The following is a 22,818-nucleotide window of genomic DNA, read 5'->3' on the forward strand; positions in this document are numbered from 1 at the left end:
TTCTCGGAATTCACCCAGGGAAGGGAACCCCATTCCTTCCCTTTCAATCTCAACTCCCTCCAGCTGAGTCCTCTGGATCAGGAATCCCTGCATGAAGCTGGGTGAGCCCCAGGCACTCACTGTGGCCTCTTCCAGTGCCCTACCAGCTTCTGACGGGCAAGACACTCACACACTCAGACCCTCTGGGGCAGGGTCTGGGGGATAAGACCCGGAGATGGGAACACAAAACACAAAGACACAATCGCAGTCCACGCCCTGGGAGCCTCCCGCTCCTCCACACAAGGGCGCGAAGTGAAGGGATCCGTCCAGAGGTGTCTACGGAGTGCCGCCTAGCAGAGCCGGTCCCCTCCCAGAGATGCGTCTCTGTGGGAGTGAACGGGCTGCCCAGAGTGACTCGGGAGCTTGCCGGGCAGAGTGCAGCCAGGCCAAAGGGCAGAGATACCCAGGGCCCACAAAGGAGCTCTGGAGGCCAAGCTCAGACACTTCCCAACCACCAACAGGGTTGAACGATGGGGTTCTGGCCAAGCTCCAGCGTCTCACAGCTCCACCTGGAAACCAGGTGTGTGGACGGGGTGACCCTGAGCTAATGCCCTCACACCAATGTCACAGCAGCAGCCTTCGGAACACTCAAGTATTGCATCAAACGAAGCTACAACAGGCGGTCTGGTTAGAGCGGTGGAGCCCAGCGGCAGCTCAGGGAGGTGGACTCCAGAGAGGCTCCAGAGACGTTTACTTCCCCCGGGCACCCCCGAGGGTCCAGACGCTTAAAAGCAAAAGCCCAGGGTCCAGTCCCCCGACCTCCTAAGCAATACAGTTTGAACCTGAGCTCAGCCAAGGCTGCCACCCCTTCCCCCTGCAGAAAAGCCCGTAAGGTGCCACGAGGGTGTCAGCCACAAGCCCTGGGACTTCACTGAGCCCCAGATCTCAGGTGTGGATGGGGACCTGCCCCCCAGAGAGGCCAGCGTCTCCCGGGGCCCCATCCACCAATCACCACGTTGCTTACTCAGAGTCTATTAAGCGGTTGCTGCCACTGGTTGCTGGCAGGCTCTCCTATCTACACCTAGCTTTCTCAAGGTCTCCCCAAGTGCAGAGGTAATAAAAGAGCCATTCCTTCGCAACGCAGACAGGGAGACTAACCCAAGCAAAGCCTATCACGGGGCTGCATTTAACGAGAGGGGCTTTCAGGCTCCCTCTGGCTCAACTTGGGAATTCTAGTTAATAGCGCTCGCCTGGGAAGTGACCTGCCCAGCTGCCTCCATCCCATTCAGGGAGGCTGGGAGCAGAGCCTCCACCCAAAATTCAGCCCGATTTGTTTGAGGCACTCATGGCCCAGGGCACCACGGGTGGTGTGAAGGGGTGTTCGCTGGGAGGACCACTCTGCCTGTCCACCCACTCGTCCCCCAGACCTCAGCAGGCCCCTTCAGTGAGCCAGGCAGGATGCTCATGTCAGAGAGGCAGAAGTGACTGAGTGGTCCCTGCCTCAGTCTTGGGGCGGAGGGGAGATGGCACACACAGGCAGGAATCTACACTGCAGCTAGGCCAGGACACCCAGGAGGAGGGAAGGAGCAGCTCCCTGCAGGCAGAGAGCAGAGACAGCTGCACGGGAGGGAGGCGGCTTCAAACCACGTCTGAGTGAGAGCGTGTGTGTGCGTGTCTCAGTCATGTCCGACTCTTTGCTTCCCCATGGACAGTAGCCCACCAGGCTCCTCTGTCCATGGGATTCTCCAGGCAAGAATACTGGAGTGGGTAGCCATGCCCTCCTCCAGGGGAACTTCCCGACCCAGGAATCGAACTGGCATCTCTGTGTCTCCTGCATTGGCAGGTGGGATCTTTACTATGTCTAGAGGGAGGAAAGAAGGGCTGGGGCCCTGGAAACCTGGGATGAGCCTCCCTCTTCTGCTTCTTCATACCCTTGTGGTTCCATAGGAGATCCTTGACACATCTGAGCCTCAGTTTCCACATCTGTAAGATGGGAGTGGCCACCCCATCTCAGGGAGCTATGATGAGGATTCAGGAGGTAAAGGATTGGAAAGACGGGCCCCACGGGGCCCCCGTCTCTCTCGGCTCACATTCCTACTGGACCCCAAAACTCTTTTTGTTGATCAAAACATACAGCCTCCATTGACATCAGCAGGGAATTCTCAGGGGACCGAAGAGCAGGCCACGGCTCTGGGGTGGAAACCCCTGGAGACCACGGAGGCCATGTGATGGAACAAGCCGAGTCCCTAACCAGGACCAGGTCAGCGGGAAGGCCTCCCCAGCGTGTGGCGGCTGTGACGAGCAGCAGAGAGAAGCAGGCGGCCGCACTCCTGCACCCGCCCTCTAGGGCTCACAGTGATCTCCATCAGCGACCCGCGAACACAGGTCCCCGGGTGCTGGGTGGGGGGAATCCTCGGCCTCGGGTGGACCAGAGCCCACTACTCCGAGCAGCCAAGTTACAGCAAGAACCGGGAGGGCGGGGTGGGGCCAGGACCCCAACGAGCTCATCTGTAGCTCAGGAGACAGGCCTGGGATTGAACTGGCCAGGTCAACCGTCCTGTCTACCTCTCAGCGGTGCACTTCGGAACACTCGAGTATTTTATCAAATGAAGCTACAGCAGGCGGCCTGGTGCAAGGCATGGAGCCCAGGGGCAGCTCTGGGAGGCGAGAGGAAACGCCAGGCCTTTGCCTCTCTGCATGTTGACCACATCACTGTCCTAGAGGGTCGGACTGGCCCCAACATACACCAGCCCACAGCGGGGCAATCATCATCTTTACAACTACATTTAAGCCAAGGCCTCTCAACTACCTCCCCCAAGGTGTCCAGTGAACCCAGAAAGACCCACAAGACCCAGAGGTTCCCCTCAAACAATGAGGAAATGTGGCAAGGTGTATCTGCTCCCCTAGCATTCCCTCACAGCAAAGTCAGGCCAGAGGGAAATGAAATTTCAACTTCTGGGCTGATGTGGTCGACTAGTAGTGACTGCCTTTCCAGGCCCAGGCCCAAAGAAGAGAGGAGCTATGATTGACTAGTAATGTCTGCCACGGGTACCGCAAGGGGCAACGCTATATACACACCTGATCCTAACACAGCTCTGGACAACAGCGTTCCTTCAGGGAGAAATAGACAGAACATGGATTATAGAAAATAGGAAAGCTGGGACAATTGGTCCACAAGAATGGCCAAGACCAGAGAGGGAAGAAGAGTTGCCTGGAATTTCCATAAATCTCTGAATGACTGTGATTAAGTCACTCAGTCGTGTCCAACTCTTTGCGACCCCATGGACTGCAGCACGCCAGGCTTCCCTGTCCATCACCAACTCCCAGAGCTTGTTCAAACTCATGTCCACTGAGTCGGTGATGCCATCCAACCATCTCGTCCTCTGTCAGCCCCTTCTTCTCCAGCCTTCAATCTTTCCCAGCATCAGAGTCTCTTCGCATCAGGTGGCCAAAGTATTGGAGCTTCAGCTTCAACATCAGTCCTTCCAATGAATAGTCAGGACTGATCTCCTTTAGGATGGACTGGTTTGATCTCCTTGCAGTCCAAGGGACTCTCAAGAGTGTTCTCCAACACCACAGTTCAAAAGCATCAATTCTGAACTTTACCAGCCAACAATAAACGCGAGGCCACGGGTTTTCTAGTCCATCTTGCCTGCAGAGGTGTTTACAGAGAAGGTTTTCTCCAGGGAGAAATAACTGAGAATAGATCTCTCTGCTCAGCTAGCCACCTCCCTGGCTCCAGCCCCTTCGCTCCGGGTCTGGAACAGGCTCCCAGAGGAACCCAAGCAGCTTGCACCCAAAGATCAAGAAACCGCCATCCGGAGAACTGGGTTCATAGCAAAGTGCAGAAGGCCTCTCAAGGGAAGAGACACGGGCAGCAAAACTGGGAAGCTGGCAGAGGGCAGGGGCTCCCAAGCAGAGAAGTGAGGGCACAGCTTCCCAAGGGGCACGAGGAAGTCTAGGCGGGCCCCACAGAGCAGCTCACACTGGTCCAGCAGGGGACACGGGTACTCCAAAGCCTGAGGTCTCCACATGCGGCATGGGGGCGGATTCCAAGGCAGCGGCCCAGCCCTCATCAGCACGCCCTCAGCCCAGCTACCCCCAGCCCGGGTCACCATGGAGAAGACATCTTCCCCTCTATCAACAATGACAATGATCATCCTAGGAGGATGGGAGAAGGTGCCCTTCCTGGGCCTCAATGCCAGGCCCTGTGCTAAGCGCCACGCACACACTGGAACCCAGGTAACTCCCTCACCTCCGTTTAGTAAGTGAGGAAACCCAGGCTGCAAGACCGAGGTGAAGGGCCACCATCACCCAGTTAGCAAGGGGCAGAGCTAGGACAGGCCCACGCCTGGAGACTCCCCAGTAGGTCTCTCTGCTCACCCAGCTCTGCCCCTGAAAGCACCAGCAGGGTGGCCAGCATTCACCAGGAGAGAAAGATCCAGGGTCCCCAAGAGGGCCCACGGTCATGCACGAGGCCATCATCTGGGCACCTTACTCCCTCTTGGTACCGTGCATGTCTCACTGCTCCCTGGTCCTTCGCAAAGCATCAGAGCAGCTGACCACGGATCCTGGTCCTCAGGGTGGAGCGTGGACGCACCATTTATGCACACACATGCACATGCATCCATGCATGCAAACACACCGACATGTACACACGTGGATACACATATACATATGCCTATGTTGTACATGCGTGCACACACACATGCCTCCTTCTGGATATTCAAGTCCACAACCCTTACTCCCCAGGGTGACCTTCCTAACATAAGTGAACCTGTTGCTTTGGCTGTGAAGGCTCTGACATGCTGGCCCATCTCCTGCCCAGAGGTTCTCTTCAAACACTAACCCACTGTTCCGTCCTCCACCATGGGTACCTCCGTTCTAAACCCTTGTTTATTTTCTAGGAAATTTAATGGATAAACAACCTGCTTTTCCAGCCTGTGCTTCTCATGGTCTACATTTCTTCTTACTCATAAAAAGAGAAAACTTCAGCTTGACAGAGGTAAATGAACTTGAACCTGTGCCCACTCTGACTCCACCACATACATCTCCCAAAAGATGTGATGATTCCAAACTTAAGAAACCACACTCCATATCCAATTCCAAAGCAAGAATCTTCCCCTATCCTGGTCACTGACTCAGGTCCATCCTCCCTGTCCCCTTTCTCAGATGTGTCCCAAAGCACCATCCTCCTACCTGGGGGTTCACCTGAGCAGTGGGCAGGCTGGAGCACCTTGCAGAATAAAGAGAAGCAGAAGCAGAATGGAACCCTCTCTGCCTCCCAAAAAAAGACTAAATTTCAAAAAATCAAGTGGTGCACAAGCCAGAGAGACGCAACTCCAGGTTGGTCTGACAGCTGCATCCTACAGGGCTCAAATCTCAGGTTTCTTCAATGTGCAAGGCTGCCGTTTCCCCAGCCCAGGCCCAACTGAGACTCCCCAGAGGACCCCGCCTCCCTCCCTCCCTGCCCCTGCAAGTTACATGTGGGGCTAGAGGCCAGCCTGCCTGTTGCCCGGGCCCCTGGTGAGAGGGTGAGCAGGTGGGCAGCACAGAAGACCACAGCGCGGGGGGCTAACCCCAGCCTCACTGCATTCTCCATCCTTCCCACCCGCCTTGGTTCTGTTCCCCCAAAGCGGGGTGCAGGCAGGAAGTCTCTGGGTCCACCCCTTCCATCCAGGGACCCCTCTCCACCTTGGTTTAGGACTTGGGCACTGGAAGCTCCCGGGAAAGATATACCAAATCCAGAGACCAGTTTCTTGTTTGCTTTTTTTTTATTTAAGCCTGAACTTTGAAGCTTGCATGACCTTAGTTCCCCAATCAGGATTCAAACCCATGATCCAGCAATGAAGAGCAGAGTCCTAACCACTGGACCACCAGGAAATTCCCGAGACCAGTTTCTTAGAGGGAACAACACCTAGCCTGTTTCCTGCACCCACCACTTGAGCGGGGAAACACAAAAGGGAGAGGAGACCCTGAGATTCTGTGCCGGGGCCAGGCACGGGGCAGGGAGCCCACTGCACCCCACGCCCATCTGCTTCCAATTCACATGAGCAGACAAGATAGGGAGTCTTTTCAACTGGACATTAATCACTGGCAGCAATTAGATCCCAGAGACCTTGCAGGGGGTGTGCAATAAGTCCAGGAACGCAGGAGGCCCCGGAGCACTGAACAGCAGGGCCGTGCCAACCTAGGTGTGCCAATACCCAGGGAAAAGGGGCCCCGGGTCTGCTCCACTCAGGTGCCGCCTGCAAAGCCCCGACTGCGATCAGATGGCAGAGGGCTGCGATGCAGAACGCCGGGCAGATTATTCAGCAATAAGGTGTAATTGAAAGGATTAACGTGAATGCGAGGTTTCCCTTCCAAAAATTCGAGGAACGCCAAGCGACTCTCATCTGGGCTGGGATGACTCATGATTTAATAGAGGAACTTAATTTTCACTTCTGAGGAATCTGGGCTCCGGGAAACATTGTCTAAGAAACACTCATTTTGCTCCGCTGACAACAAGTACCGCCACCTCGAGAGTAAAAATAAAGATTTCCCCAGCCGGTGCCCCCCGCCTCCCCGTCTCCCAGAATCCACCGTCAGCCACCGGGTGGACCCTCCATGGGCCTGGGCAGAGGCCGGGGTGTCAGAGGAAAGGGTGCGGTCTGAGGTCCACCAGGCAGGTCCTAACTCGATGGGGTGGCCGGGGACCAAGCCCTTCCCGTCTGGGAGGCACTGCTCAGGCTGGCCCGCCCGGAAGCACCTGGCAACACTGCAGAAGGGAGGGCCCCTGGCCCGGCGCACCGTGTGGGCAGGATGTGAGGCTGCCCACCAGCACCACCGGCACAAGGGCATCTTCCTCCTGATCCCCGAAGGCTCCAGATGATGCAGCTCCCGGCGCCTCCTGAAGACGGAAGGTCTCAGCACCCGGAGCCCGAGGCATCATCCTCCCAGCAGCACCGGCTCTCAGGAGACAGAGCCCCCAACCCCCATCCCCCCACTGCCTGACACTGGTCCTCACGCCCAACAGGGGCCGACGGGACCCGGGCTCAGAGGTCAGAGTAACCTGTCACCACCCACCAGCTGCTAGTTAGTGGAGGTGGGATTCCCCACCTCCATGATGAGAAGCTGGAGAAACGCCCGACCCCTCCCTCCCTGCTCAGTCCCCGTGCCCACACCCACGACATCCCTCCCTCCCAGGGACCTTCCAGACCCGCCCAACTCTGCTCCAGATTCCAATGAGTGTCGAATTTTACGGAAAAGCAGGACCCACGGTGAGCATCTGGGGTACAGATTTCTACAAGCAGCAGTACCTGCCAAGCCACTGTTTTCCTGCCTCTTTACCATCCCAGCTGTATTTTCTTATTTACATGGCCCCCAACAGGTCCCAGTGCCCACAACTTCTAGCTGAGGGATGGTTCCTGAAGGGGAGGAGCGATCAAGGGAGCTGGCTTGAGGCTGAGTACCACCATCACACCAGGGAAGAGCCCCGAGTACCACGGTCACGCCGCGGAAGGGCCCCGAGAGCCACCGTCACGCCGCGGAAGGGCCCCGAGAGCCACCGTCACGCCGCAGAAGGGCCCCGAGAGCCACCGTCACGCCACGGAAGGGCCCCGAGTACCACCGTCACACCAGGAAAGGCCCCGAGTACCACCGTCACGCCGCGGAAGGGCCCCGAGAGCCACCGTCACGCCGCGGAAGGGCCCCGAGAGCCACCGTCACGCCGCGGAAGGGCCCCGAGAGCCACCGTCACGCCGCGGAAGGGCCCTGAGTACCACCATCACACCGCGGAAGGACCCCGAGTACCACCGTCACACCAGGGAAGGGCCCCGAGGGCCACCGTCACGCCGCAGAAGGGCCCCGAGCACCACCATCACACCAGGGAAGGGCCTTGAGTACCACCATCACATCGCGGAAGAGCCCCGCAGGTAAGAATTTCCCATCAAGCATGACTGGACACAGGATGCTGCAAGATACCACAGATCCTCAGATGCTCACCGCCGCATCCTGGCAGCTCTGTCACCCGGCCAGCCGCAGCAAGGGTTCCTTCTCTATGCTGCCCACCACTCACCGAGGTTTCCACAGGACCTGACAGCGACCAGGACAGGGGGCCGCCACCCCTGCCCCGACCTTGCAATGGAGAATAGATACCCAGATCCCCTCCCCAACTCTTCCCCACCTCTGCTCGGGCCAAGGGAGAGGCACTCATTTATAAGTTGCCGATAATGTCACCCACCATTCATCCAAATGTGTCACTTACATCCCATTAGACTGTAATTATTTTTTAATTAAAACTAAGAAAACTGGCATGCCTGTGCCGACTTTATGCATCTGTTATGGGTTAAAATAGCTTTTAAAAAATGTTTCGGAGACCGCAGTCTATTGTGGCCACGGCCTCTGCCAAGGAAAACGCAAGCTTGCTTATTTTCTCCGTGGGGCGCAAGAGCGCCTGTGTGCGCCGGAACAGAATCGGCTGGCCGTGAAAAGAATTCTAAATAAAACACAAACATGGAATTTGGCAACGCCACAGAAGCAAGCTTAAGACTAATTCCAGCATGTGGACGGCTCTCACATAGTAAGTCTGGCTCCAGCATAAATGAAACCAGGCACTGTAAAATACCAAGCAAGTTGGAGTCTCAACTTAAAGAGACAGAACGCTGGTTCCAGGTATAAAAGCTTATTAAGCCGGGCTCGCGCTGGCTCCATAAATCCATAGGTTATTAGCTGTTTGCTTTCAGCCAATCCCTCCTTTCAGAGATGCATATGAGGAGAGAGAGAAAGAGAGAGAACAAGAAATGAAAACCATCACTTTGCACTTGACTTTTAGTGCAGCGGTTCTGGAAATACTGTGTTCATTATCTCGATTAGAGGAGAAAGATTATCAGACCTCAAATACACACAGGCTGAAAACGGAGGGGGAGGCACGGGAGGGACTGAGGGATGCAAGGGAAGGATGCCCATTGCACTGGAAGGATGAAAACGGTCCCCTCCCAGAAACAAAGACAGCAGGAGGCAGGACTCGGCCACCAGGGGAAAGCCATGTGGGTACTGGAGTCCCTCCACCCCGGGAAACGGCAATGGTAAGACTTGGGATGATAAGTATAGTTACAGCGACAATAAAAATAGTAGACTAATACCTGCTGCTATTCACCCCCTTTCATAGACCATCTGCAGCTGAAGGCAGTATAGAGCTGATAAAGCAGGGATCGTTCTCAAGTCTATTCACGCAGTTAAGGGCTCTGAAATCAGGCTTGCCTTGGTTTCCAAGTCTGTAAAATGGGATAACAGCTTGCCTTCCCCACAGGGCTGGGCTGAGGGATACTGAGGATGGAGCCCACAGTGAGCGTTTAGCAAAGCACCCCTGACAGAGTCGGGACTTTGAACCCAGTCGTCCGAGGGCGAAGGTGGGCACCCCCCTGACACCGGCACGCTCTCCGGGATGGGGCACTCTCCAGACTGGCCAGGTTTCCCAGGATTGGGAACTTTGGGCTCCCTCTGAGACTGGGGTGGGGCTGGGGACGCAGTCTCCTCCAGAAGGCCCAGAGAAGGGCACTTCATCCCCAGGAAGAAACTTGCCCTCAAAGGCTTCAGCGGGCCTCAGCGCTGAAACTTGATCACACACACCTCAATCCAGGAAGCTGCAAAGTTCAGGGAGGGAAAATAATCAGAAGTGTCTCCACCATAAACACCCAGTCCTGGGTGGAGCGGGGGCTCCGGGGAGGGCCCTGTTCTATGCTGACAGTGCTTCCACGCCACCACATACACATACATCCACATATATGCACAGACATGCACACACACACACACATATGTCCACCCAAATGCAGGTACAGACACATGGACTCATATATAAATACACACGTATACACTTACCTACCCTCACATACAGGGCTTCCCACATGGTTCAGATGGTAAAGAATCTGCCTTTCAGTGCAGGAGACACAGGTTTGATCCCTGGGTCGAGAAGATCCCCTGAAGAAGGAAATGGCAACCCTCTCCAGTATTCTTGCCTGGGAAGTCCCATGGACAGAGGAGCCTGGTGGGCTACAGTTCATGGGACCAGAAAGAGTCAGACACGACTTGAGACTAAACAACAACACTCACGTGTACACACAAATACACTCATCCCCATGAATACACAACTACACACATTCACATACACACATTCGCATATACACACAGAGACACACCAAGGCACAAACACTCAGGGCCTTCAATTACGGAGTCTGTGCCAGGCCCCAGGACCCTGGCAGAGGCAATGGGAAAAACCAGGGAGAAAATTACATGAGGCAACGTTTGGCTCCAAGTGACAAAGCCACGGAACGTCTTCCCTCTAGTCTTGGTTATTCCTGCAGGTCCACTCAGACCCGATCATCACAGCCCTGACCATCTTGGCCCCAGAGCTGAACCAGCATCCGTCCTCCAGTGGACCAGGTGTGGGCACAGTCAAGCCACGCAGGGACTATCCTCCCAGCAAAGACACACACGGCCACACGGCCAGGTCTGAGCTCCCGACGCTCTCACTCACCCGCATACCCGCCTTGCTCCAGAGGCCCCTGCAGCCTGACGTGGTGACATCACACATGTGCGTCTTCCTAAAAAGATGCTGGACATCTTAGAAGATGCACACTAAAAATACTCCTGGCTTCTTAGAGCCGGTTGACAAAAATAATTATATTTTCTTTAAAAAAAAAAATAAGATTATAGGCAAGTATGTCTCCAGCTATTTTTAGCATCTATTCAACTCTACTAATTTTCTTTCTCATAATAATCATTGCAGACTAGTTTTTAAAGCCACCTCCCTCTCTGTTAATACGTGCGTTCTGAATTGGCACAAGGCCAGAAATGGCGGGGAGCAGGGGGTGGGGGGCGCACAGCTTTCCATAAACCATGCAGGTCCGAGTGCTGTCCAGAGAGGACCGTGTCAAAGAATCGCCTTCCTGGGGAAAGGAACACGTGGTCATTCCACTGGAGGTCTGCTCCAAGTTCAACCCACCACACATTTGGGGGAGCCCTGCCTGTGCCTGAATCCGTGCCAGGCATTGGGAGTTCACGGAGAGCACCGAACTGGGGTTCTTGCCCTGGCGGGGCTCACAACGCAGGAAGGGGGTGTGCTGTGGGCTGAATGGCCACCCCTGAAATGAAGCGTTCTTAGATGTTTCGAACCAAATCCTTAGAATCTGCGAATGTGACCTTATTTGGGAAAAGGGTCACTGCAGACGTAATTAAGCTCAGGATGTGAGATGACATCATCCCAGATTATCCGGGTGGGCTCTAAACCCAATGACAGTTGCCCTTTTCGTTTTAATTTTCCCAGAGAGAAGACAGATCCCCAAGGAGGAGGCCACGTGACCACAGGGGCAGAGACAGGAAGGATGCGGCGGCAAGCCAAGGGACTCCTGGAGTCCCCGGAAGCTGGAATATTCTCCCCTTTGGAGGGAGCACGGCCCTACTGAAACGGTGCTTGTGGACTGGCAGTGTTCAGAACTGTGAGATAACAAACTCCTGCTGTTCAAAGGCACCCAGATGGTGGTCATTTGCTACAGCAACCCTAGGGCCAACAGAGAGATCACAGCTCTGCGTGATAACCCCCACTCTATCCCACCAGGGCTTCCCTGGTGGCTCAGAAGGAAAAGAATCCACCTGCAATGCAGGAGATTCCTGGGTCGGGAAGATCCCCTGGAGAAGGGCATGGCAACCCACTCCAGTATTCTTGCCTGGAGAATCCCCATGGACAGAGGAGCCTGGCGGGCTACAGTCGATGGGGTCACAAAGAGTCGGACACAACTGAGAAACCAACACTTCCACTATTCCCCTTTAACAAGGACCCAAGGCCTCTTGATCAGAGGAGCAGACCCGGGGAGTTGCAGACCCAGGGAGTCCAACTCAGGATGCCTGTTCTCCAACCCCTCCCAGTCCAGCCGGGACAAGCAAGGTTGGCGTGACGATGACCCCCTGCAGACAGGAGAGGCTCAGAGAGGGGCCGTGCGGACCCTCAGACACCAGCCGGCTCTCCCTGGCTCCCAAGGGTCCCCACCCTAAATAAATACTCTTCCTGCTGAACTGGACCCATATCAACGCCCTGAGGACACAGCAGAAAGGACAGTGAAAACTGTCCATTTGCAAAATCTACTTCCCCCCAAGGCTCAAGCTAACGAAATGCTTAGCTGACAGCTGAAAAACAGTACCCCGGGAGATGGGGCCATTGCGAGGAAGCCTTTACAAATGACACTAGAGACCCTCAAAGGGGCTGAAGACAGTGGCCCAGGACCACAGCCACAGGCTCCAAGGCTGAGTCTGGAGGCCAGTTCCAGCCCAGACTCTCAGGCTTACTAACCAGGTAACCTGGGCCAGCTGGAGTCCACACCCCTGAGGCTTGGAGTCCTCAACTATAAACCCCAATGGTCAGCTACGGGTGAGGAGGTGGAAATACTGGGCCCCTTGAGCCCTGCCAGTGGGAAAGTGAAAGGATGCATACGCCGTGGGAAAGAGGTGGGGGTTTCCTCTACGAACAGAATTACTATGTGATCTAGCAATTCCACCCTGGGTACTCACCACCCTGAAAGCAGGGTCTCCAACCATGACGCACACACCCACATTCCCAGCAGCAGTATTCACAGCAGCCAAAGGTGGAAATAAACCAGTGTCCATCACAGGACGAATGGCCCAACTGTGGTCCATCCACTCAATGAACATGACTCAGCCTTCAACGGGAAGGTATAACGTATACGGGAAAAGAATCTGAAGAAGAATGGGTATAGGCATACGTACAACTGAATCACTTAGCGGGACACCCACAACTAAGAGAACATTGTAAATCAACTATCCTTCAATAAAGTAAAACTTAAAAGGATAAATTAAAAGGAAGGTGATCCGAACACATGCCGTAACGTGGATGAACCTTGAGGACACGGTGCTGAGTGACCCGCAAGACCAATACTGCATGATTCCACTCCTAGGAGGCCCCCAGAGCGGTCAAGCCCACAGAGACAGGAAGAAGTAAAACAGTGGTTGTGGGCTGGGAGCGGGGCGGATGGGCAGTGAGCGTTTAACGGGTACAGAGTTTCGATCTGGGGTGACAAATTGCCTGCGATGGCTAGCAGTGATGGTAGCAGAAGAAGGTGAATGGACTTAATGCCACTTGACTAAAAATGATTAAGATGCTAAATTTCATGTATTTTCAACACACACAGCCTCACATTGTTGTGAGAAAGAATCGGTGGAGACGACTGTATGCAGCCCGTGCACACAGTGGGCCCTCAGGCCGTGGTTTCCCTGCTGTTAAGGCAAGAAAGAACTGTGCATGTCGGCTCCTCACTAAGTCGTATCCGACTCTTTTTGCAACCCCATGGACTGTAGCCCGCCAGGCTCTTCTGTCCCAGGAGTTTTCCAGGCAAAGAATACTGCAGTGGGTGGCCATTTCCTCCTCCAGGGGACCTTCCCGACCCAGGGATCGAACCCGCGTCTCCTGCATCGGCAGGTGGATTCTTTACCACTGAGCCACCAGGGAAGCAAGAAAAAACTAGATGTTGGTTCACAAAACAGCAGGAAATTCATGAAGAGGGCACCCGCATCAGGAAGCACGGCTACACACGGCTCCAAGGCCGACTCGGGCACCGAGGGCCTGGTCCCACCAGCCCTTCCTTGCCTCTCGTGAACAAAAGGCCATCATTAAAAATGTCTGGACTTATGAAAAGATTCCAACTGCCCCCGTCTCTGCAGGGAGTGACTCCAGTATTGCATTGACCTCCTTGGAGAAGAAATTCCGAGCCGTCTGACCCCTTGTCCTGAAATCAAAAAACACAGGTCCTCCAATCGGCCCAGGCTCGGGTCAGTCCTGAGCGGCTCCCCTGATTCATTACCTTGCCCCACACCTGCCAGGTGGAAGGCCAGCGGGGTGGACAGTCTGGAACCAGAAAGCGAGGAGAAGAGCAGCGTGTGGCCCCTACACCCGAGGAGTCCTGGGTTCAAATCCCACCTCTGCCCTCTAGCAGTTGTGCTATGTCGGGCAAGTCACATCACCTCTCTGGTCAAGGTCGCCTCACCCTCACCTGTGACCTACAGAATAGGTTACCTTCCTAAGAGAGATGCTTAAGTATGCGGGAAGGCCCCCAGCAGAGAGCCTGAGGCTGGGAAGTAGGGGGGAGGGGGACACACAGAAATGATGACCTGGCTGTGACCTGATGGTCCCCTGCTGCATGTAAGGACCCTGATGGGAGAGGAACTCACCGTGGTCACATCCCCCACCCCGACCACACACATGGTCACACCTCATCCCCCACCCCGGGCTCTCAGATTATTATTCAATAACGCCCCCAAGGAGGGGGTGGGAGCCTCGGGCAGGCTACAGATTCCACCCCACCACCCCCGCCGGTACGACGCTGGGTGGCAGAACACCACAGAGGGACCCCTGCCCGCCAAGGGTTCCTTCCCACTGCTTTCTGGATTAAATTGGCCAGCCCTGATTATGTTTGGATAAACTTTATTTCATGGTTTAGACGATTTGGGTTTGATTGTGAAATATGTACAGCACACAGTCCCTCCTCTGCTCCGCCTGGGCCTCGGGTTTGAAAAGTCAAGGACATCTTGTTCCCCCCACCAAAAAAAAAAAAAAAAGGCAGCCACGAACACCTCCAGCTATAAAGGACGAGGAAAGCTGGTTTCTTCTGGAGGAGAAATTGCTTCCAGGAAACCATGTGCAAAAACAGGAGTGCATCGCACTCCCCATGTGCTTTGGTCTGCTTGCTCTCACAAACGTGAACACGCCTTTGCGGGGTCTTCAGCGTCCACCAGCTCCAGAAGGCTGGGCCGACTCAAGCGCTGGGAAGACAGAAGGGGCTCCAAGTCAACCCGGCACGTGAAGGAACTCGAGGGCAATCTGATGACAAAATCTTCCCCCATACTCCAGGCCTCTTCTTCAATGTCAAAACTTCCCCCTGGGAGGTCTGAGGGTCCGATACTCTGTGCTTTCATAAGTCACTAACAAGTCGGACCCCTTGGGGGCCAGCTGGGGCCACAGGGGGGCTCATGGGGTCAGTGGGATACCCACGCACACATCTGTCATCCGGCCATGCCTGGGAAGAAGTCTTTCCCCCCACCCACCTCACCTCCACAAGGAGAACCCCGGTGGTCCTCCGAGACCCTCTCAGCTCCCACGAGCCCAGCTGCTTATTTCCTTTAAGCAGATAAAGGCCTTAAGGAGCGTGTACCTCCCAGTGTCTGTCCACCCCGACCACCACTGCGAGGTCCTCTAGGGCAGAGACCCCAGGGCACTCATCTGGGGTCCAGGACGCTGGACCTCCACGTCCAGCCCAGATCAGGCAGCAGCATGACCCGTGGAGGAAGGAAGACACAGGGGACTCTCCCAGGATCGTATCCGAACGCAGCCTGGTTTCCCATGGGTGACCTGCCTTTCTGCTGCCTGCCTCTGAGCCACCAAGTGGCCCACCGACGTGAAGCCGGAGGGACAGCCAAGAACACGACTTCAGGGCAGGCCAGGCCCGAGTTCCAATCTCAATTCGGCTCTTTGTGAGCTGTGTGAGCCCTGGTGTGTTGCGTAGCCTCTCTGAGCCCCAGTATCCTCATGAGCAAAAGGATGGGGCTGGACTTCCCTGTGGCCCAGCGGTTAAGACGCTGCACTTCCACTACAGGGGGCTGCAAGTTCGATCCCTGGTCAGGGAACTAAAATCCCACATGTCACATCACGTGGCCATTAAAGAAAAAAAAATCTGCAAAACAGAAAGGATGGGGCTGCCTTTCCTTCCAGGTGTTATGAGGATGGGTGCCTGAGTGAGGTACGCACGGTGCCCAGAACATTGCTGGGTCCTGTCAGGGCCCTGAGACACAGTGGCAAGTCTCAGGGGCAGTGGTGACACTGGGCCTTCCCCCTCCTTCATTCCTGCTAAGAAAACCTCCCAGGACAGACGTTCAAAGAGATGGCAACCAAGTCACCAGGGTACGGAGCACCCAAGGCCGGGCTTCTCCCTCCTGCCCTCCAAACTTCCTTTTGCCTGTGCTTCCCCACGTGCTGGCAATCAGCTGTGGCCACCCCAGGATGGAGGCCAATCAGGGGACCCTCCAAGGCAGGGATGATGAGTGGGTACTTCTAGGAGTCCCATTTCTCAGATGGGTAAACTGAGGCTTAGAGAAAGACAGCAGCTAGCCCAGAGACACACATTAACACCAGCCCACCTTGAGAACAAGGAGCGAGCACGGTCCCGTCTCTGGAGCCTCCCACAATGCCTGCAGCACTTCCACCAATGTGTGTCCACAATGGCATTTAATTTCAAGCATAAATCCAGGCCACAGAAGGGATGGAGCAGCCAGCAATCAAAGGACAATGACAGAAAGTATCAAAGCTGGGACACATGGATGCAGGTCCCCACTGCAGGTGGCAAAACTGAGGGTCCAAGAGGCTAGGTTCAGGGCTCCCCAAAACAAAAATTCTAGAAGTGGCCAAATCTAACTGCACATATCACATGGCTTCAGCTAGATGACGAACTTCCCTGTCCAGTTTCCAATATGAACTCAAGAGGGGCAGTGACGTTTAGTGGGCAGAGGCACAACACATCTTGTGGCCTCTTCCCCAGTCTGTACCTCGGTGTCCCCCCCTCCGGACGATGAAGGGGTTGGGTAAGACGATCTCTCAGGACCTCTGGTCCTAGATCATTAAAATATTGAGTCTTCGGGTCACTGGAGGCAGACCCATTTCTGGGCCACTCCATCCAAGCAGAGGGCGCCCAGCCTCCGCCGCCCCGTTCGGATCTCCTTTCAAGCTGCAGAACGTGGCCGCCCTGCTCTGAGATCTGTGATGTCGGTGGCCAGTGCTGGTCCTTCTCATCCGCTAACAGCTTTAAAGCGCTGCACCCAGCGCTGCATTAAAAATTAATTACACATGCTATTTTATTGCCAGTGCATAATGTAATGAGCACCAGCTGTGCTAAACAGCCAAACTCCTTTTTAAGACAGCTATAAAAAAAAAAAAAAGGAAAGAAAGAAAGAAAGAAACTGCACTTCCAAATGCCTCTCCTGTCAGAGCAGAAAAACAGCAACATCTTGTGCGGATTTTGAACAGAATTCTTTGATTTAGCTCTGCCTTCAGAACGTCTGAAGGGCCGGCTCGGAGAGGCAAGTGGAATCTGGTGAGGCAGTGCAGCGGTCTCCACCGGGGATGTTGCTGGGACCCCCCTTTAATCTAAGGACAGTCACATGGGTAGGTGCCCCAGCCCCCCACTAGGCAGCATGGGGGGTAGGTGCCCCAAGCCCCCTCTGATGCCTCGTGGTGCCGGACAAGATCTGGGGTCTGCAGCTCTGGGGGACAGGGGACTTCCCTGGAGTCCACTCAAGCCCTGCCACCCTTGGCCACCTCTGCCAGGCTGGAGGGGCGGCTCCCTCCGACCAGGGGAGCCATGCAGCCTTCCGTCTACAGCCATGTGTTCCCAGAAAGTCGGCAGACAGACACGGGCGCACACACCAGTCACCACCGACAAGTGGGACCGCCGGCCCCTCCAGTGATGTAGACATCAGTCAGGGCGGACAGATGACTCTTTACATTTTTAATAATTCCCCTGAGAGCCCTTCCTCCAACAACGAGCCAACCCCCCGCCACGGCCCCTGGGACCTGGTGAGCCCAGAAAGACCCCGTAAGGCACGCGACTGTGCAGAGAGAATCAGGAGAAAGGCAAGGGCGTGTCTGGAACCTTCCTGGACGGAGGGCTTCTGTCCACACGCGCACGCCCACACTCAACCTCTCTTCCTCACCCCATACTCACCCCTCCCTCCAAGGTCTCCATGGAGGCCCCCATGCCCCAGGGGGCGCCTCTGCACCCCGCCGCCCGCCCCAGACTGGAGGCGGTGCCCCAGTGGGGGCCGGGTGAGCACTGCCATCTTGGTCCACGTCGCCCTGTAGCTGCCCACTGATCCTTCGGTGTTAATCAAACCCAGTCCGAAATGAAACTACAGCTTGCTTCTCGTTCTAGTATGAAATGTGCAAAGCGCAGACCATATCATTAACATAAAACTTCCAGAAATAAGGCCACTTTCCAGACAGACTGTATTAATTGCATCAAGCTTCCACAGCTAGGGTGGTCTCCTTCACGGCGTCCCATTGGAAGGCTCCAGTTATAAAAACCAACACAAAATGAACACTGGGATATAATTGAAGGAGGAGAAAAACGATAGATTCTACTGTGAAACCCTACTATTTACTTACAGGTATTCTTTTATCTTTATTGTCCTTTTAACCCATGCCAAGAAACCCCAGACTGGTTAAATAACACAGCAAGCACAATTTCAGTAGAAAAGTAAATTGAATTTAACTTTACAAGATTGCCCTGTGATTTCAGCATATACTAATGACTGCAACTGACTCCTTCTATTAAATCCAAACACTTCACTTCCCCGAGCCGGGATCCTGTGTGTTCTTGCTGGAGACCTTGAACTTCACCAAGCGCATGTATTAATCACTGTGGCTGATGACCATTTGCGGCTTTTAAATATGCAATGAAGTTTCTCAGTTCCTTCACCACCTCCCAAAGCTGGTATACCACCTGAGCCAGCCAAGAGGCTAAATGCCTTTAAGAATGGAAACTAGGGATCCAGCTTCAAGTAAGATTCCAGATGGAGCCAGGCAGGTAATGATATAATGATGTGAGACTCATCCTGCTCGTGCATGAATCAGAATGTCTGGAGGGCTCGCTCAGCAAGAGGCATTGTTCTCAGCACCTGGCGTGCATGACCTCATCCAAACTTCAGAACACGCTTTCAGTGACCCCATTTTACAGGTGAGGAAACTGAGGCAGAGGGGCAGAAATGACTTGTCCAAGGTCACACAGCCAATACAGGATAGAGCAGTCTTCACTCCACAGTCTGACACTGTCTCTAATGACTGCCTCCCAATCATGGAAGCCTCAGAACAGGGAAAAGGTTTGGGAGTCCAAAACCCAATGGTCCTCTGAAAACCCCACCCCCACCTCGGGAACCCCAGCCAAATCCCACACAGGTAACCCCAGCATCTCAGTAATTGATCAGTATGTTCTGCTCTGAAGATCAGTGTGAGAGAGAAGCCTTGTTTTTAAACGCTACGTATGTACCACATGGGCTTTCCTGGTAGCTCAGTGCTAAAGAATCTGCCGGCCAGTGCAGGAGACGCAGGTTACATCCCTGGTCTGGGAAAGTGCCCTGAAGAAGGAAATGGAAACCCACTGCAGTATTCTTATCTGGAAACCCCCATGGACAGAGGCGCCTGGAGGGCTACAGTCCAGGGGTCGCAAAAGAGTCGGACACAACTTAGCCACTGAACGACAACATTGTACTCTGTGTGTGTGTGTGTGTGTGTGTGTATATGCTAAATCACTTAAGTAGTGTCCAACTCTGCCAGGCTCCCTTGTCCATGGGATTCTCCAGGCAAGAATACTGGAGTGGGTTGCCATGCCCTCCTCCAGGGCATCTCCCCGACCCAGGGATCCAACCTGAGTCTCTTACGTCTCCTGCGTTGGCAGGTGGGTTCTTTACCACAGGCGCCACCTGGCAAGGCCAAAAGGGGAAACTGAGGTCCAGAGAAGGGAAATGACTTATTCAAGGTCACCAGCCAGGTGGAGTCAGGGCCCGGACCAGAGCCCCAGACCTTTGACTCCCCAGGCACCTTGGAGAAGTTTGTATGTGGAATTTCCCAATGAAAACATTTCAGTTTCCAGGAACACCCCCAACTCAACAGTCATAAAGCAAAGGGGACCCCAAGTCCCTTCTCCCTACTGTGACAAGCAGAAGATCTGGGATTGGGGTCCCGGGAGGCAGGGCTGTTTAGGGTGCTTCCAGAGGGAAAGGTACACAAACACACATACTTGTGTGGTTTTCTCCCCCATAAAATCACATCCTTCTATAAAGAACCTCGAATGCATTCACAGGCATGCAATTAACCTGATGAACATGGTTACACTGGGGTTTTCCATATTAAGCTGAAGACAGAGGTTCAGTGCATCCTGATCCAAAAAGGGACAAAACAAAGTTAAGGCCGGCAGCCCCTTTCCGCCTTTACAGAGGACCGCTTCTTCCTAACGGGTTACTGGGAATTTAATGACTCCACTCAAACTACTAATTAAACAGGCACTAAAAACACTTTAGCAAACAGCCCAGTGCCAGGGACAGAAGCCACAAAGGGACAAAAACCACTGGAATGGGATTTTTTTCAGGTACTGACACTGATCTGAAAATATGATGGCGCAAACTGACACAGGCTAATTACCGCAGACCCAAGGAGGAAAGATCAGGGCTAGGGATCAGGGCAGAGCACCCGAAGCTGAGAGCTGGCCCCTGAGCAGGTCAGGAGGAGAGGCCCAGGGACCCAAGGAACAGACACGGCCCCATCTTGCCCGCCCTCCCCGGCACTGCCAACAACCACAAGGGCTGCTCAGAAGCTCTCAGCCCTGACGGCATCAAATTCTAAAGTCCAGGAAGGCCACTGAGCCAGGTGAGCCAAGGCCAAAGGGGAAGCGGGTGCAGGATGGGCGGCCCAGGATCAAAGCCCACCTCTGCCTTCCCGGCTGCTCCCTCTGGTCCCTATTCCCATTCCACCACCTGACCCATCACACTGCAAGCTACAGGAGGGCTGGGACCGGCCGTGCTGAACTGCACCGCGGTTTGCACAAGAATGAACGAATGAGTGAGTGCATGAATGGGGGCCTTGATAACCTCCTGTCTCCGGGGCTCATCTTCTCAACCACAAAGTGGGAACAGGAAAGCTACCTCCTAAGGTCACCGTGAGGATTAAATGCAAGGTACACCACATGCCTAGCACAAGGCAGCACACAGTAGGCCTTCAACTTACGTTCCCTACAAGGAAAGCGGGCTGTACTATGGCTGAGCAGGACAGAGTAAGAACGTTCCCCAGGATGTAGGCAGAGGTGCACGACCCAGCAGGAAGCAGGGTGGCCTTGTTGGGAGATGTCCTGATGGCAAATCCCAGTTTGCAGCCCGGGCCCAGCCACTGCCCCCCCCAACCCCTGAGCCTTGGCTTTCCCATCAGTAAAACGGGTTAATTAACTCGCACTCAGCCATAGCTTCTAAGCAGAGCCAGAGATTAAGCACAGTGGAAGGCTGAGCCAAGCCCCAGGCAACTCCATGGCCAGGGAGAGCCTGTTCCTGCACCAACTTGACCGAGTCCAGTCATGAACACTCAGGCTGACCGTCAACAGTACGACCTCCCCCACCAAACAGCTGCAGCATGAATTACAGGAAGTCACTAGAGCCACGCGGCCACCCGGACGGAGCAGGTGCCCTGCACTCGGCAAGCAGGGGTTATAGCACAGACCCACGGAGCCGGGACAGGATGCCCCATTGCCCTGGGCACCCGGGCAGCTCGGGACAGGGAGCCGCCCTCTTTGCAAACTGTGCAGACGCCTTCCTGGGTGATTCAGTCTCTGCTCTGTGCATTCAAGACCCAAGCCTGGTACCTATGACATCACCATCTGTCACAGGAAGGGGCGCTGAAGGCTGCAGGCCACCAGCCCACCAGCAGGAAGGCGTGGAGCTGGGCTGCCCACGGCCCTCTGCAGAGCTGCGTTTCTAACAGGGGCCACCCCTTGGGACAGCTTCAGCTAAAAGCAAAACCTGCCCCCCCCTCCAAAAAAAACCACAAGTCTCCCTTTCACTGCCCAAGTCAGAGAAAGCCAGCAACACGCCTGGTGCCAAAGCAGGGACACACGGAACCTGCCCTGGCGGGGCACTCACCCTGTCCTTTCCTGGTCCCTGCCGGGCACCCGCCACCACCCATGTCTGTATCAGCATCAAGGCTCCTGCGGCCTCAGTGTCTTACATCAGGCTCTGCCGAGATATTAAGCGGGAGAGGCTGGGATGAGGAGTCCTGGCCTGCACACTCCAGGGACCCCAGGCCGGAACAGGAGTTTGGGTTTTGTTTGAGGGGGGAGAAGGGAGGTAACAGCACAGGTCAGGTCGCCGCACTGTTCTGTCTGCGCATCTGTATAATGGGCAGCCACGCCAACCCCAGAGCTGGGCACTCAACCCCTGCCCTGCGCGCCCCACCCCCCCCCGACCCCGCACACCTCAAAATGTTTCACCCCCTCCCAGAGCCAAAGCTAAAAGGCTCCTCCAGAGAAACTTTTTTTCTAAAAGTTAATGGGCAACATATTCTCGCAAAGAGAAACTCAGCATTTTGGAGGGCTCCGGCGATGTACACAGACAACCAAAGAATCATCTCCTGGCCGTGTCTTGGCGGGGTGGGGAGGGTAGTGGCTGGGGTGGGGAGAGCAGTGGCGAGGGCAAAAGAAAACCTCAGATGTTAAGCGTTATCCAATTAAACTTTAGCTAAACAGCCGGAGGCTGGGAGTGAGATCTCGGAAGGGGCGGAGGCATGGGGGTGGGGGGACCTCCTGACCGATGGGGACCGGGGCACGGCGTAGAGTTGTGTCATCATCCTTGGCACCTCTCCCGTGGGCCCCCACACCTTTGCCCCAGCCCACCTGCGAGAGAGGCAGCCGCCAGCCCTGCCCAGGGCACCCCCGCACCCCCCGGGAGCCCGCCCCCCACTCCACCGCGGCGGTCGGTTACCTGACAACTGACACTGACATCCAAAGGGAGCCTCCGTCTGACCCTCACCCTGAGTCCCGTCACCCGAGACAGGGAGCGCGCTGCAGCACGGCAGGGGGACGCAGGGCGGCAGAGCGCCCAGGGCGCGCAGAGGCGAAGTGATCGCGGATGGGTGAGGGTGGGAGGAGGAGGCAGCTATGGGGGCCATCGCTGGCAGCTGGGCAGGCCTGCACGGCCCTGGAGAGAAAACAATAGAAAAGGCTGGTCAGTCGGACCCTGGACTGTGCGAGGGCTTCGGGGAGTGGAAGGAAC

General features: G+C 55.2%; 1 protein-coding gene across 8 annotated transcripts in view; it reads right to left on the bottom strand.

Annotated features, from left to right (window-relative positions):
* BCL11B (BAF chromatin remodeling complex subunit BCL11B) overlaps positions 1-22,818 on the bottom strand; it is a 104,332-nt gene that overhangs the window by 37,617 nt on the left and 43,897 nt on the right. For 6 of the 8 annotated variants that reach the window (XM_043921604.1, XM_043921601.1, XM_043921602.1 and 3 more), the window contains one exon: positions 22,528-22,743. The exons of the other annotated variants lie outside the window; for them this stretch is intronic. In XM_043921604.1, the coding sequence (XP_043777539.1) occupies positions 22,528-22,743 (216 nt within the window). The remainder of the gene's footprint in view (positions 1-22,527; positions 22,744-22,818) is intronic. 8 annotated transcript variants of the gene reach the window in all.

The sequence above is a fragment of the Cervus elaphus genome, chromosome 13 (assembly GCF_910594005.1).
Source record: "Cervus elaphus chromosome 13, mCerEla1.1, whole genome shotgun sequence".
NCBI classification, from domain to species: domain Eukaryota; kingdom Metazoa; phylum Chordata; class Mammalia; order Artiodactyla; family Cervidae; genus Cervus; species Cervus elaphus.